Here is a 15,797-nt window from a genome sequence, read left to right on the forward strand (position 1 = left end):
CAGTAAAGCTTTCACCCTTTCCTATTTCATCAGAGCAGGCAAAAGCTTTTCCCATCAAATTAAAAAGAAATATGTAGCCTATATAGCACCCGCACCTCAGTAAAGCATTATTATAATGCAGAGCCAGGCATTTTTTTCTCTGGGTAGTGCAAAGCCAGTTGTGCTTTGCAATGGCGCTACTGGATTTGCAGGCCTGACCCCTCTCTCTGCTGATCAGTGTTGGCTGCTGTGCCAGGACCACGCAGTGTCTCCACATCTGCACTTTTTCAGGTGGACACTCAGAAGGGCAGTCACATCACACGCTATGTGTGGGAGAGTCTTGGCAGCACATGCCTCCCCCGTCAGCCTAAAACTTTTTAGACAGGCCACCAAATCCAGATTTCATTTCACAAAAAGATATAATTTTTTTTCCTCTCCTTTCTATAAAAAGTTGTTCATGTTCTGAGCACATATGTATGTTCCAAAATGAATCTACCACTTGAAGGAATGGAAAAGCAGTAAGGAAAGGCCATTGAGGGTCTTTTTGTCCAAAAGGCAAACAACATTATATTTGCAAGATCTTCTGCCATGAGCACCTCAGATTTTTTCCAGAGACCCTTCAGGCAATGTTCCCTCTTTCTCTTTGCCCCAACCAGCTATCTTGGCCTCTGACACCAAAGCTTATTCGCAGGGGAGCTACCAAACTTTTCCAGTTACTTTTTGCCCGTCTTCAAAGTATCTGGTCAGTCTCACTCCTTTCATTCCCTATCTGCAATCAATCCCACCTCAAGCCAGTGCTCTCTACATCTCCACAAATCAACCTCTTATTATTTAGGGCTGATAGGCGCCACACAGGCAAGCGTGGGACTCAGGATGGTGCAGCCCGTAGAAGAGGGGTTTGCTCTGGGGTGCTCCCCAAGAGTTTAGGAACCCCGGGTGCACCACGGCCAGAGCCACCACACTGTGGGGTTGCCGTAGCCTCATGAGTGCAGAGCAAACCGAGTCAGCAAAGGAGAAGCGACACCGCAGACTCACACTGTAAGCATCTAGATACCTTGGAATTTCGTACTGATAGCTGTTGAATGTGCGTACTGATAGCTGCTGACTGCGCGCACTGGTAGCTGTTAAACGTGCAACTGTTAAACATGCGCACTGATAGCTGCTGAATGTACTGATAAGCATCCTGTTGACCATCCTGTCAGCATCCATACTGTTATCACCTAAGACCATCTGTTCCATTGTCCAGCTATGGTCTGGCACTGATTAATGAACTAAGCCCGGGAAGGATAAAAGAGAGTAAGCCACATGCCTCTGTGTGGACTTGGACTCACTGTCAGCTGGCCTGCGGACCTGACAACCCACCCATCAGCGGGGACGCCCCTGATGCCAACTGCCAGAGAGAACCTGAATCCTCTTGGTGCAGCTCGAGCGTGGTGAGAACAATCCGGGGAAAACCATACCGAGGGGTGGCCCATAAGGACGATGAAAGGGCGAGAGCGGTCATTATACTGTGCATCCGAGAGCAATCATTGTACTGTGCTTCTGTGGCTTAACCATAGAGCTCTGATATGTGTAGTCTGTTTTTAATTCTTTACTATACTTCTTAGCTTTGTTATACTTGTAGATTGTCTGCTGTTAATGGTTTAGTGTTGTCCAGTGTCCGTCATATGTGTAGAACCGCTTAGATCTAATAAATTCTTACATCTGACAAAGAATGATCTCTCGAGTTCAGTGCAACTAATCGCAGAATACGAGAGAATCCCGGACGCCCCTCTAGTGGCGCATCACAAGGGCATTCCTTCATAATATATTAAGCCCAGGTTTAAGACTTTTATGTACGAGAATAGAAGTGCTGCAACACAGCACTGACCCTGCATAAACTTTCTCAGCAGATTCAAATATGATCAGAAACATTTGATAGGTCAACTTTGTACTGGCTAGCTTTATGCCAGATTAGGTGTCTTCCCGTAACCAGCATGAACTTAATATAAAAGCATAAAGGCAGGCTAACCTCTGTATCACGTGCATTAACCTATTGGAAAGAAGCAGACCTAGTAATCAGTTTTGTACTACTGGTTGATCTGATCTTCAGAAACCTGAAACCAGTCTTATTTGCTTCAGCAATTGATCTGTTGTGGAATGGAACTAAAATGAGCAGAAATAGCACTTTAGACTTGCCCTCGCATCTTTCCATCTCCCCAGTGGCCTTCTGAATTCTTCTTATGGTGTCCATACAAGAAGAATTTTTTTGTTTTCTTCATTGTCTCCTGAGCAACATGAGCTCATCGATTAAGATGAAGAGTTGAGGACCAGCTTGCAAAAGTCCAGTACTGTCTCAGTTAAAGCTGGATTACTGGTAAACTATGTTATGTTTGATTTTATATTTACAAGCTGAAAGTCTGTATCCTTTTTAATACATTCACCACTGTATATTTCCATCTGGGTTATGAAGCGCTTCTACAGAGCTTCTCTGTCAAGCTTTTGCTACTGAAGCTAGTCAAGCCAGCTCCCTTGCACAGGAAGGTCACTGAAATAGTCTTTGCCATGGCTGTTCTTGCAGCTTATGCTTTCTGCTGTCCCTTGTATCTCCTTGAGTTGCTGTTTATTGCTCTGCAACGTAAGCAGGAAAGGAACAGTGGATTCCCACACATCATAGGCAGCAGGAAGGAAGAAGCAATGGCAAGTAACCATTCTGTCCTGCAAGAAGGAGAAGTATGAAGAAATTCAACTTACCTGTAACATAGTGATCGTAACTGCCAGTTTATGAAGGGAAGAGGGAAGAGCTATTTCCAGACAGAGCACTTGTTTTTTCTCTGCTTGATTCATGGACAGTATCAAACTAGGCTGCATCTAGATCTGCCATGTGACAGAAAAATCACCTATGTCATGTCACCTTCTTCTAGTGGAGGTCACACCTCCTTCACAATGTCACACAGCCTCTCTTCATAACATCATACAACAAGCACAGCTGGTCAGCACAGGAAATGTATGAGTGGAGGCTCTATACACCAGGGGGTGGGGGTAGAAGCTGCTAAGATTTGATGGGTGGAATTCATCAGATCGTATGGAAATATCTGCATCAGATGGAAATATATGCTCTTCACCTTGGTCTCACCTTAGCGCAACGGAAAGAAATAAGCAGTCAGAGCAGGGAACATTCCCGTGTCAATTTAGACATCTAAAATAGCACAGATGACTCATACCCAGAATGCACTTATTTCTCTCCACACACTGTAAAGAGAGCTAGTGTGACTAGCTCAGATGTAGGTATCTATAGTGCAGATGTTTAAAATTAGGGGAGACAAATCCCGCCTAGTGAACTGGAGCCAAAGGTTCTGGCAAACCAGGAGTAGATGGGGAGCGGGGATATCCCAACACTGAGACATCTCCATGCCGATGCTGACATACGTGCTCTCATTGTAGCCAGCAGAGATCTCCCATCAAAGCAGTTAGCAGTATTTAGTGGGAGGCCAAACCGACCATGACTGGGGCTCATTTCAGCTGCTCACACAAAGGTACTTAGGGCCCTTTGAGACACTCTAGAACATACAAGACATGCAGCAAATTTATCATGCTGTCCTATGTTCAACTTGCAAAAAAAGTGTATTTTGACCTTAACTCCCTGGGGGGAGTGGCTGACACACCAGAAGGCTGTGCTGCCACTCAGAGGGACCTGGACAGGCTAGGGAGCTGGGTGGAGAGGAACCTCCTGAAGTTCAACAAAGGCAAGTGCAGGGTCCTGCACCTGGGGAGGAATAACCCCAGGCAGCAGTATAGGCTGGGGGTTGACCTGCTGGAGAGCAGCTCTGCCGAGAAGGACCTGGGAGTGCTGGTGGACAACAAGCTGACCATGAGGCAGCAGTGTGCCCTTGTGGCCAAGAAGGCCACTGGTCTCCTGGGGTGCATGAGGCAGAGTGTGGCCAGCAGGTGGAGGGAGGTGATCCTGCCCCTCTCCTCAGCCCTGGGGAGGCCTCCCCTGGAGTACTGGGTCCAGTTCTGGGCTCCCCAGTCCAAGAGAGACATGGCGCTACTGGAGAGAGTCCAGCGGAGGGCTACCAAGATGATTAGAGGGCTGGAGCACCTCTCCTATGAAGAAAGACTGCAAGAGCTGCGCCTGTTGAGCCTGGAGAAGAGAAGACTGAGAGGGGATCTCATCAACATGTACAAGTATCTGAAGGGGGAGTGTCAAGAGGATGAGGCCAGTCTCTTCTCTGTGGTGCCCAGCAACAGGACAAGAGGCAATGGGCAGAAACTGAAGCACAGGAAGTTCCATCTGAACCTGAGAAAAAACTTCTTCCCTGTGAGGGTGACAGAGCATTGGAACAGGTTGCCCAGAGAGTTGCGGAGTCTCCTTCGCTGGAGATATTCAAAACCCATCTGGATGTGATCCTGGGCAATATGCTCTAGAGGACGCTGCTTGAGCAGGGGGGTTGGACTAGATGATCTCCAGAGGTCCCTTCCAACCTAAACGATTCTGTGATTCTGTGATTAACTAGGCAAAACATCTACCTGGTGAGCTGGTCTACTGCACTGCTGCTCCCAGCAGAGTAAACTGTACACACAGTCACTTACAGCAGATTGAACCATCCCCTGTTAAGAGGCTGGCTATGAAGTCAGGAATTGTGAAGATGTAAAACGACCTGTAAGAATATACTAAAAACCAGTACCTCATTTGAACAAACCTTTAAAAATCAGTTCAGGGTAACTAAGGGTAAAATCAAATCACCAAAGCCACAAAAGCAAGGAACTGCCCAGTTAATTATGCCCTTTGATTGCTTCCACTCAATACTTCTTGCATGAAATAGTACTTTTGCCTTTTCTAGACTAATTTTGTGCATAATATCTTAGTTAATATTGATTACTACTGTTTGTCTTTGATTTCTTTTCATTTTCATAATATTCCTAGCAACAAACCTAGCCTGCATAATCATTATCTTACTCCTTAAGATCTTTAAAAATTTCATAGCAGGTCTAAAAACTCCTTCTTATTCCTCTGTGTAGTCTTATGACAAATAATTCCTCCCTGTCTGCTCCCTATTAAAAATAAATTTATGTGAAATCTTTTGTCTCTAAGCTTCAATCATACATATACGTTACTTGTTTAAACAGCAAAGAAGGCCATTTCTTGTGTCTATATCCCGTCTGACCATAAACTAAATAAAGAGAAAGGGAAGCAAAATACAGCGAACGGAAAGTCAAAAAACATTATATAAATGTAAACATAAAGCAAGCAGCATGCACCCAGCACATCCCAGGTGGGATGCACAGAAGTCTGTATTGCCCAGGTCTGTTGATGCCCATTCTTGCTCCCATGGGGGTTAATGGGAGAGTCAGGACACTGCTGACATTTTTTGAAAATTCTGTCTTTTATCTCTGTAAGTGATCTCAATAAGGGAAAACAACGCATGGGATGAATGTGGATGGAGTAGAATATGATAAAATGATAAAAAAATTATATCATTTACACTCAAATCAAAGTGAAGGTGATTCAAAAAGAATAAACATGGGCATGTATGGAAAATAAGAGGTCATCTTCTAGAATAAGAGGTCATCTAATGGTCCCTTTTCACTACAACTGGCATACTATCAATTGGCCATAACAAAACGCATGAGTTGTTCCATGTGCACTGGGAATAAGAAAGGCTGTTTTCATACTAGTATCTCAAGTCTTTACTGCCTAAAAAGGACAAGCTCCCATCAAATCTTTTCCTGGAGTTAGGATTTTACGTAGTCTGTCTGCAAGATGGTTCTTTGGTATTTAACAACAGATGAGTTCACATTGCAGCCATCCCCCTCAGCAGAGACCAAGGGAAACCTTTGTTCATTACCTGCTTACCTTTTTATACATGTTTAGAAACTTCATATCTCCAAAACCTTCTGTTAGATCTGGTTGAAACTAGCTAACAGGTTCAAAAGTTGTTAGCTGGACATACAGCCTGTGATCACATAAACCTTGTTCTTCAAAAAAAAAAAAAAAAGGCTAATACTGATGACAGAAACAGTGGCCACAAAACTGATATGGATACTACTAGCAGATAATGTTCTGCAGGTGGCACCAGAAACGGAGGTAATCTGGTAAGATTGGCCAAATATAAAGCCAACAAAGCACCAGAGCAGGTGTCCCCAGTATTAGCTAGTAGCAGATATGCCACAAAACAGCCTAGTGGAAGCAAACTCAAGCTCTACTGCATTCGAACTACAAGGTCACTGCCAGACAACACTAACTTCTCATTTATTAGCAACTCAGCTGCTTCAGATCAATTTAAAATCATGAGCCAGATTTGTCTCCTGGGTTACATTTGTTGATCTTCTGTTTACTCTAACGCAAAAACTGTCCAAACTTAAAGGGGATTCACCTTAGTTAATGCAATAAACCATTTTTTCAAAGAATCCATTTTAAATAGCTTATGATTAAAAACAACTGTACAAGCAAATTAATATCCGAGATAATACAATATGGAATATGTAATATAATACAATACAATACAATATAATAAAATTCCCTTGTGGGTCTGAATGGATGGAAAAGGAAGAGAAGCTTTAAGAAGAAAATCAAGGACATTGTAGGCACCTCTGTCCCAAAGAGTAAGTAGAAAAGAGATGTTAGCACTAAGGGTTAGTCACAAAGTCAACATAGCAGCATTGCTATGCATATGCATATATGTTGCATATTTAACATATACACTTATGGTCCAGGATTTTCCAGGATTTTTCTTCCTGTTTCTGAAAGGTAAGGCAGCCACAAAAATCAACACGCTAAAGAAATTGCCTACATCAAGGTAAATTACAAACTTTTCTGCTTATTCAGTTGTGGTTATTCAGAAAAGACTTTATCTAAATGACACACAAGTTACTACATTACATTTTTTTATCTAGAGATGAAGAGAAGGGATGCTGGTGGAGCAGCAGTGAATGGGATTAAATAAAGTCGAACAAGCTGATATATATATATAAATAGGCAAGGTACTTTGTAATGAGAAAGTTAGTATTTTGCGTTTTCATATCTTCTTTCACCTCAGGGTGTACTACAAACACAGTGAACTGCTCAATTTCCCTCTTCCAAAACGTTTCTCTGTCCTTACTGTTCCAACCATACTAAAGAATGAAGCAAGAACAAAGTTGGATTTGTGGCTCTTGTGATATGTAACAACCCTTTTCTTCACTAGATGGCACCCATCTACTCTTGTGTATCAGTGTTCAGTACGGCAAAAAACAAAAGCATCATTTTCAGAGAAGAATATAAAATTATTCTTCATGTTGAATGCTTTTACTGCTTCTTTACCCTGTGCATTGTACTCTTTGTGTACTTTTAAGGGTGAGGTGTCACATTACCACAAACATCTACTTCAGCCTATTCCATATTTGTGTCACAACTGATTATAGCCCAGAAATTTGCATGAGAGATATCCGTTACACCAAATCAGACTTTGAATCACAGTGGTCAAAATAGATTACACACATCAAATTAATTCTCTCCCTCTTCCTCTCTGAAATAAGCATAAATCTAGACTTTATATACTGTGCCAAATCCTCAGCAGGTATGAATTGATTTAGCGTCACAGAAGTTGATTGATGCCAGGTGAAGATCTGCACCTGCAATTTAGATGCTGGCCTGCAGAGCACACCTTGGCTTGTTTTCTTTTTCTTAACTCCAAGTCATGATAATTGAACTCATTCAGGCATGCTTCTCACTTCTTAGTCACTCCCATTTGAGCATTGGTATTAGACTTAAAATCAGCAGACAACTCTTAGTTATAAGTCAAAATGATCTTTTCACAAAGCAAGTTTACTGAAGACATCAGAGCTGGGAAATCAGTTGTTCAGTACATCAGTAGGTGCACTGAATATCATGGTAACTGATACAAGCAGAGCAAACTATTGCTCAGTTCCATCATTTTACATTTAGTTGCCTCTTACTGCCACTAGATGATAGTATGGGAACATGAGTGTTGTTCAGCTGCATACTAGAGCCTCCCTTTTTGAATTCCTGCCAGTATTCATATTTTTATATGTAAAGATTATACAGAAAGGCATCAGTGCTACAGAGTCAGCCTTTGAGTAGAAGTGTTTAACTGTATCCCCAGCGACTTCCATACATTAATATACCCAAAGAGTAGTGGATGCTATTATTTGGCCATAAACCCACACCGGGCTTTATTTAGACATAGATGTGATGCTAAATTGGTCCTCTTTTTCTCTCTTTGTAGATGCCCATTCAGAGCTGTAGTGAGACATTCCATCACAAAGGTCATGGTAATTTCGTTTCCCTCTGAAGAAGCCTACGAATGGCTCCAGGTAACGTTTAGACTCCACCTCAGGGACATCCCACTCGCTGCTAGTTCTGCCCATCTACTTTTTGCTTCTCCCACCCTTTCCATTTCATGCCCCTTGTCTTGAGAGGGCTCCATCCCTTCCTCATCCAATTGAAAAGCTCCAGTCTAGAAGGAGACATGCATCTACAAAAACACCTTGAGCACACTGCTATCATTCCCTCCACAAACCCTTTCTCTCCCAGTTCACATAGTTTGTTCTCTCCCAACACAGCAAATTTAAAAACAAATGGTTCTTTCTCTCAGCTCTTCTGTAAATAGCCAAAAACTGCCGCTACACTTTTTTTCCCTCATTCCTCCTAAGTAATTCTTAGGAATCTGGTTTCTCTTTACCTGCAACAACAAGGTCAATTCTCCTCCCGGTAGCCTGGATTGCCTCTCCCCAACCAGGGAAATGCTTCCCAGGAATGGGCAGGAGGCCAGCTCCAGTTCTGCACAATACCTTTCACCTCAGGTGGTTTCAGAGACGTACGCACATTTCCATCTCTCTCAGTGGCAAAAAATCTCTTGGTTCATAACCTGTGGCAGACAGGTTGTGTGGTGTGGATTTACTGGCATCACAAGGTAAGCCAAACACTGAAAAACAGAACCCTATTTAAAAAAATTGACTTTTTGCACAAATATGGACAGCTAAGTGAGCAGCAGGATGCTTGAAAATGAAGGGTTAAGAGGAGGTAGTCCAAAAAGTGTTAAGGGGTAGAGTTATGCATAATCTAAAGATTGCGTTGCAGGTTAATTCCCCTAGTACAGGGTTTAATTCAGCCACCAGCACTACAAGGCCCTGAGCTTCCCGTCAAAACTAGAGCTGGATTTAGATCTGGTGGAAACCTGGTATTTCCGTTTTACTGGAAGTTTTGCTACTTTGACATCTTTTTGTTTCAACTCAGGATGAAAATATATTTTTAAGATTTTCATATTTAAAATACTCATTTTTATTTAATAATTGGTTATTTAATAGTGCATAAACTGCTTGTTATATGGCATAATTGTTAAATGAGTCATTTTTGTAATCAGTAAGAGTATCTTCTACTTAATGTTGATTAAAATAGCAACATTATTTTTGCTTTGTATTCAGAATATTTGCATTTTTGTTGCTTTGTATTCAGAGTATCTCGTGTTTATAGTGTCATAGCAGTCCCAAAAGGAGAAACTGATTCAAGTGCCAAACTCTTTTGTTACTGCAAACAAGAGAACTCTCAGAAAAATAACTTGTTTCAATAAGAAAAAAAGACATAAAGAATAAAGTAAAAATTTTAAGCATTATGTTGAATGCTACTACTTACATAGTGTAAGATAGATACACTAACAATAATAAAAAATCAAAACCCTTTATAGGTCAAAATGAAGTGTCAGAATCCAAAATGAAATTCTGAAACATTGCAAAATGAAAAACATTGCAAAATGAAACACCTTGAAAATGTTTACCTGAGAATTCTTTGCCCTTTGTGAACCTTCGTCACTTTTGAAACGACAAAATTGTTTTAATTCATCTTGTCATCTTGTTCCATTTTTCGTCAAAAATTGCAACCAAAAAATCCAACCAGCTACTTTTTTTAAAATCCGTATTTGAAATGGTATTTCCTGGGCTTATGTAAAAAGAAGCACTCCGTTTCCTTGGAGTATGTATCAATAACATGCTCTATATCAATAGATAGATCAATAACAATGTTCTATACTCAATGTAAAAAGACTAATTTTTGCAGTCCTGTTTTTTGACTTAAGACAGTTAAAAACTCACAGCCAGGGTGAAGTTCTGCTCCTGACGTCCAACCTGCCTTGAAAACGTATTTTCAGGGATAACGTCAGCTGTCAGAAGCAGCAAGGGGAGGCGAGCTGGGAGTCAAGGATGACACACAGCCACCGGGATGCAACACGGTGCGGTCCAGACCAGGGGTGGCCGCAGGTGGTGGCCCCCAGGCAGCCTGCAGGGACACGGCCAGGCTCTTCCCAGCGAGGGAGCTCCCCTTGGACTCAGCCAGGTCAGCTCCTGCAAGAGCCTGCGTGCTAGGCCCTCACATCAGTAAAATAACAAAACAGCCTTAGCACCTAAATGCGCAGAATATAGCATGTTGACTGACATATATCTTTTATGTGAAGAAGTCAGTCAAGAGCCTGAACAGGTGACTGTACAAAAACCTGTTATTCTTGCCTTTTTAAAATGCACCAACATGCCCACTAATTAAGAATAAAATAAATAAGGGTTATGGGCAAATATGTATCGGGAAAAATCATCCGTATATACGTAAAAAGTAAAACATAACATTAATCTGGGAAATCTGTCAGTACAGGCTTACTAAACAGAAATGTTCAAAAGTCTTCCACAGAAGCACACAAATACTGATATAACAATACAGGTTTCAATGCACATGGAGAATACCCCAAATAAAATAAAACTAACTTACTATTTGACTTTCTCCTAAAATGGTGGCTCTTTGCTCCCCATACTTATTAAAATAAGCAACCAAGACTCATTTGCTCCAAATCACAAGATAGTGGCAGAACCAAATTCCACTGAAAGCAATAGAAATCTTACCACGCACTTCAGCAGGCTTTGCCCAGCCAGCACGTAATACTGATTTCTGCCTCCAATAAGGGTCTGCCTAAGTCGGTCAGCAGCTGGAGGGCAAAATAAATGGGCAAGGGCTCACTCACTTCCGATCCCTCTGATATTTTTTGCCCAGTCTCTTGCAGAGGTTAGTAACAGATGGGCAGTCTTTGCTCCTTGCAGCACAGCTACAGACATTACACTCAGACCTTGTTCCCTCTACCCAAACGGTAAAATAAGGACCGTGGCAACCAAGTACATAAAGGTCTCTGACAATACAGCTAACTCCTTTTCTATCTCGTATTTTAAGAGCTGCAAAAACATATCCTGAAGAACATAAGAACTGGGGGAAGGAGGTGTTTTTTTCCATCGCCTTTATTTTTTATTATAAATTTTAATAGAAATTCAGACTGCTTAAATGCTCTACACATCAAGGCAATCTTTATAAATGTGGCGTGACTTCCATACAGCTAAAATAGGAGGATTTGGTATCTAAAAAAGTTTCTCACCTCTTTAAAAGGAATTTGAAAAGGTCTCTTTTCATGTTTGTGGGGAAATCAACCTATTGTATCAGAGACTTTCAAAAACTGAGTGAAAAATAAACAATTGACATCTTAGGCACTTACGTAATGAGGGAGCCTCAGATATCTGGAACTCCAGTTTGGACTATCTTAATATACCTACAATGATTTGACAAAAGTATATTGGAGATGCAAAAGGTTTCTGAGGATTTCCGTAGCAGGTAGGCAGGCAGCAAACAACCATGACATGCAAATTGCTCCACTGGAACAGTCAGCCCTCGCAAATTCTGTAAAGAGTCTTTGAATATTAGCGTAGAACCATATCCACAGTATTTAACAGATATTAATGCACAATTCAAAGAAAGCCTTACATACAGAAATCATACCTACCTTTACAAGAAAAAAGGTAAGGCCATTCATTTCTTACAGTGGTTGCTCTAGTGCTGGGCTGATATTCCAATTTATAAGAATGTGCTACTGATCTTCAAAATTAATAGTAAACATATATACACTGGGTTCAAATCCACAGAGTAAATATATCAAGCAAAACAGTTTGTTTTCTTAAGTATACTGTCAGGCTCTGTGGATATGAACAAATTTATACGATTATTGATTATTCATATACCGTGACACTATAAAGTAGATACGAGTTGGTCCTGCCTTGCTGAGAGAAAACATCTGGAAGCACATGCCAGATCCGCTCTGGATATATTGTAGATATACCTTCCATACTGATCATACACGTATTTTGATTAATATTTTAGACAAAGGGTCGTTCCTCCTTAAAGATCATCTTAAAACACTGCACAGAGTATTCCTGAACACCACAATCAGTTGGGGTTCAGTTTTGTGGTCATCTTTCTACACCTAACAGGAGGATAAACTGATGTGCAACTGGCTCTTAGGAAGCTTCAAAGTAACCCATCATTTCCTTTGTGAAATTATGGTTTGTTTGTTTTTTTTTTTTTTTAATATATATCACATTTTCAATTACATGCAATTGTAAACTGGATACATGAATTATTTGTGCAAAATGACTTATTCCTGCTATATACATAAACTGGAAAGATATTTGAAATTTGTTGCTGCTTTTCAGGGGGTCAGCAGTGAAATCTGACTAAAGGTGGAAGCTGTTTTCCTGCCAAAAAGAACTATTGGCTAAACCATTTTTCTGACATTCGTTGTCTATTTATGGAGAAATTTAAACCGTGGAGGATCAGTATTTGTTTCTTTGTTTTTTGCAGTAAGATCATCTTATGCAAATGTGAAACATTTACTTTAAGAAATTATCTGGGGCCTTAAATAGATCATGCACTGAAGCATTCTCAACTAAAAAATGCAGAAGACAAAATCTTATTTTTACCTTTAGCAAATCCCAAAACACCCATTTCGTTTGGATCCCTCTTTCGGTACTGAATTACAAGAACTTAGTCCTCCCCCAGCACTAAAACTCAGTTAGTTCACTGAAGGGCCTCCTTGTGGTGTTATTTATGAACAGTTTAATAAGAAAACATTACAAAATTGGTAGTACTCCTGATTAGTCAGTTGCTTTGGCTATGTTTCAAAAAAAAAAAAGTTGTAATACCTTCACGTCCAAAAAACTTGCAGTAATATTTGTACTAATCAACTGGAGTATACAAAATATTTGCCTTGTGGCTGAATTACCCCTGTATCACTACAAGCAATTAATGTTTATAACTACAAATTTTGCTAAGATAAAAGAATATCAAGAATCTACTTCTTCAGAAATATAATTCTAACAAGTAAAGACCAAATTCGGCCTTCCCTCACAGTCATGCAACCACATTTGTTAACTGTCATGAGGGCAGAATTTAGCCTCAAGCCTCATTTTTATCTAAATACACATATTTCCTAAAGAAAAACACGTCATGTCTTACTTATCATTGCTCTTCCCTTCTGAAGGGTAAATATTGATATTTGAAATACCTAAATTGTATTTACAGCTGTACAACACTGATGTCACATACTTGTAAAATAACACTTGCACTCTATAAACATGGGGTAACTTATACAATCCGCTTCAAAAACTTTTCTTAAAATAAAGAAAAAGCAGAGAAGCTTACACATTTTCTTTGTCAAATTCACAAACAAAATACATCGTAATATGACATGCAACGTCATTCCAGCCTCCAGACGCCACCATCTCCACACAGTCCTCCTCGTCATAAGCGTTATTGGGCTCCCCGCTGCGCCATTTGTTGAAGGTCTGCATGGGGGATCGGTCAGAATAGACAAAATTTCCCTCTTTCTCTAGGTCGTTAATGCCTATGAAAACTCTGGTGAGCCCGGCTTGATTGATGTAGGAGGCGATGAGGCTGTTGGCGTTCTCGTCCTTGGGCATGCTCAGTGTTCCTCCTCTTCCGTGGCAGTAGAGCTGGGCTTCCAAGTATCTCTTCTCCTCCTTCACCAGCAGGTATATCTTATTATCTGTCTCACGCACACCAGCAACAGCTGCGGGGGAGGGCAGTGCTGAAAAGTGAGCACTCGCATTTCTATAAACCAACTTACTGTACACCCCAAAATAGCTTCACAAATCAGATGTGAAATGGTGATACTCTCTGTGAGCAATCTCACCGGTCAAATGTGACAACAAGAAAGGAAAATATTGATGAAAAATTAACCTACCATTTTTTATGAATTTTAATTCCGTTGTCAGCTGGGCCACTTGGATATCCATTTCACCAATAGCCTTCCTTAGCTGGCTACACTCACAAGGGATGCCTGCGAAATGACGCAAATACACCAGAATCAATAAGCTATGTAATTCCAATAATTATCTAAATAACTTCATGAAAAGGCCCAGCTGCCTTGAAAAGAGACACCTTCCACCCAAATAATGGGTGAGAACCTGTAGCCTCTGCTGCCCTCTACCATCATGAGATTCTCACGGGTGTTTGGACCTAACCAGAACAGTTCATTTCACTTTTCATTAAACTTCAGTCCTGCATGATTCCTGTTAAACTGAACATGGAGAGATATCCCCTAAAAAAAAAAAAAAAAAGATTTTTTTTTTTTAAACTAAAACATTTCTCAAAAATTCACATTTAGGATAAAACACTTCTCTTCAGTCTTCTCCAAAGAGCTTTTTTTTTTTTTGGCAGCAAAAATCTACAAAGCATATTGTTCATCTATTCTTCACAAGGAATCTAACACAGCAGATCAAAAAGGCAAATGTTCCAGCCACATAATGCACATAATTAGCTGCAAAACATAGCTCTGCACTTTTCAGAATGTTGAACTTACTGTAGTTCTCCTGATAAAAGAAGACAATAGAAAACTATCCATTATTCTAAATTGATATTGGTTTGAAAAAGATAATCTGAATGAGAATACTAAAAGGATAATTGTTACTTCTATGAGACCAAGTTTCAAAACTACGATCAATTATAGTTTCCAGTTCTGCACGTAATTATTCAAATCTGTATTTGACTACCCAATTACTCAGTTTAGGTATCTAAGTCAGTCTAAGCACTGGGTATGTACAAAACAAAACTGTACTCAGTGAAAGGGTGTATGGTATTCTGGCTCAAGAATTAGACTGAGAAATTATATTCTCATGAGAAAACTCTTTTGGGGCACTTTTAGCACACCAGGTCAGAGAGTTTATAAAGGCACAAAGAGTTAGATGCCGAGTCCCCATCTCTTTAAGATAAGCATCAAAGCAAAAAATGTTAAAATATGGTGAAAATATGTCTTCCTAAGCTACTAGGAAGGAAAACACTGGGCAAAACAACAGTCTGTCACTTTTGTAAATGTTAAGTTTGAAGCCTGTTGTCCAGGTCTACTGGCTTACTGGGCCCTTTCATGAAGGGCAAAATAAAAGCCTTTATGTACTTTATGTTCTTAGGCCAGACTTCCACCTTTTCCTCTAGAGGATCTAAATTCCTGCTGCTACGACGATAATCCACGGAGGGGCAGGGACTTCTCTCACCCACTCCTTTGTGTTAGCTGGAAGCCAGAGTAGTATATGCAGAGATGTCTTTTTGTACCATGATGAATGATACAGACAGTTGTATTTCAGCTCCTACTACACTCCCAGAGTGATCAGACCTCTGAGGAGCTCTGAGACATTGTTTTGAAAAATACATTACAGGTCCAGCAACTTCTGCAGCTTCAATATTTTTTTCTTAAGTAATTTGAAGATACTACAGCAAATAAATCAGGAATAAGTACACAAATACTGAATTGTCATGATTTCCCCCAGTGTTTTAGAAGACAAATGTATTTTTGGTGGTGCATGAATCTTTTAAAATCCTTCACATAGACAAGACTTGCTATGGCTTACCTGGGTCGCCATTAGGACCCGGTGGTCCTATATCACCATTATCTCCTTTTTCACCTAAAAACATGAAAAGGAAGAGAACTTTAAGGCAGCTTTTTTGGTTAACAGTTAATATAGTA

General features: G+C 40.4%; 1 protein-coding gene across 5 annotated transcripts in view; it reads right to left on the bottom strand.

The window, feature by feature from the left end:
- Nucleotides 1-11,211: 11,211 nt before the first annotated feature.
- The window catches only part of COLEC11 (collectin subfamily member 11), a 39,047-nt gene continuing 34,461 nt past the window's right edge, over nt 11,212-15,797 (bottom strand). For 3 of the 5 annotated variants that reach the window (XM_009667448.2, XM_009667450.2, XM_068937245.1), the window contains 3 exons: nt 15,682-15,735; nt 14,022-14,117; nt 12,327-13,865 (listed from right to left, as the gene is read on the bottom strand). In XM_009667448.2, coding sequence (XP_009665743.1) covers nt 13,456-13,865; nt 14,022-14,117; nt 15,682-15,735 — 560 coding nt within the window. In that variant the 3' untranslated portion in view covers nt 12,327-13,455. Of the gene's footprint in view, nt 13,866-14,021; nt 14,118-15,681; nt 15,736-15,797 lie in introns of all 5 variants that reach the window. The other 2 variants (XM_009667451.2, XM_068937246.1) reach the window with 1 other exon arrangement.

This window comes from Struthio camelus, chromosome 3, assembly GCF_040807025.1.
Source record: "Struthio camelus isolate bStrCam1 chromosome 3, bStrCam1.hap1, whole genome shotgun sequence".
Classification (NCBI taxonomy): domain Eukaryota; kingdom Metazoa; phylum Chordata; class Aves; order Struthioniformes; family Struthionidae; genus Struthio; species Struthio camelus.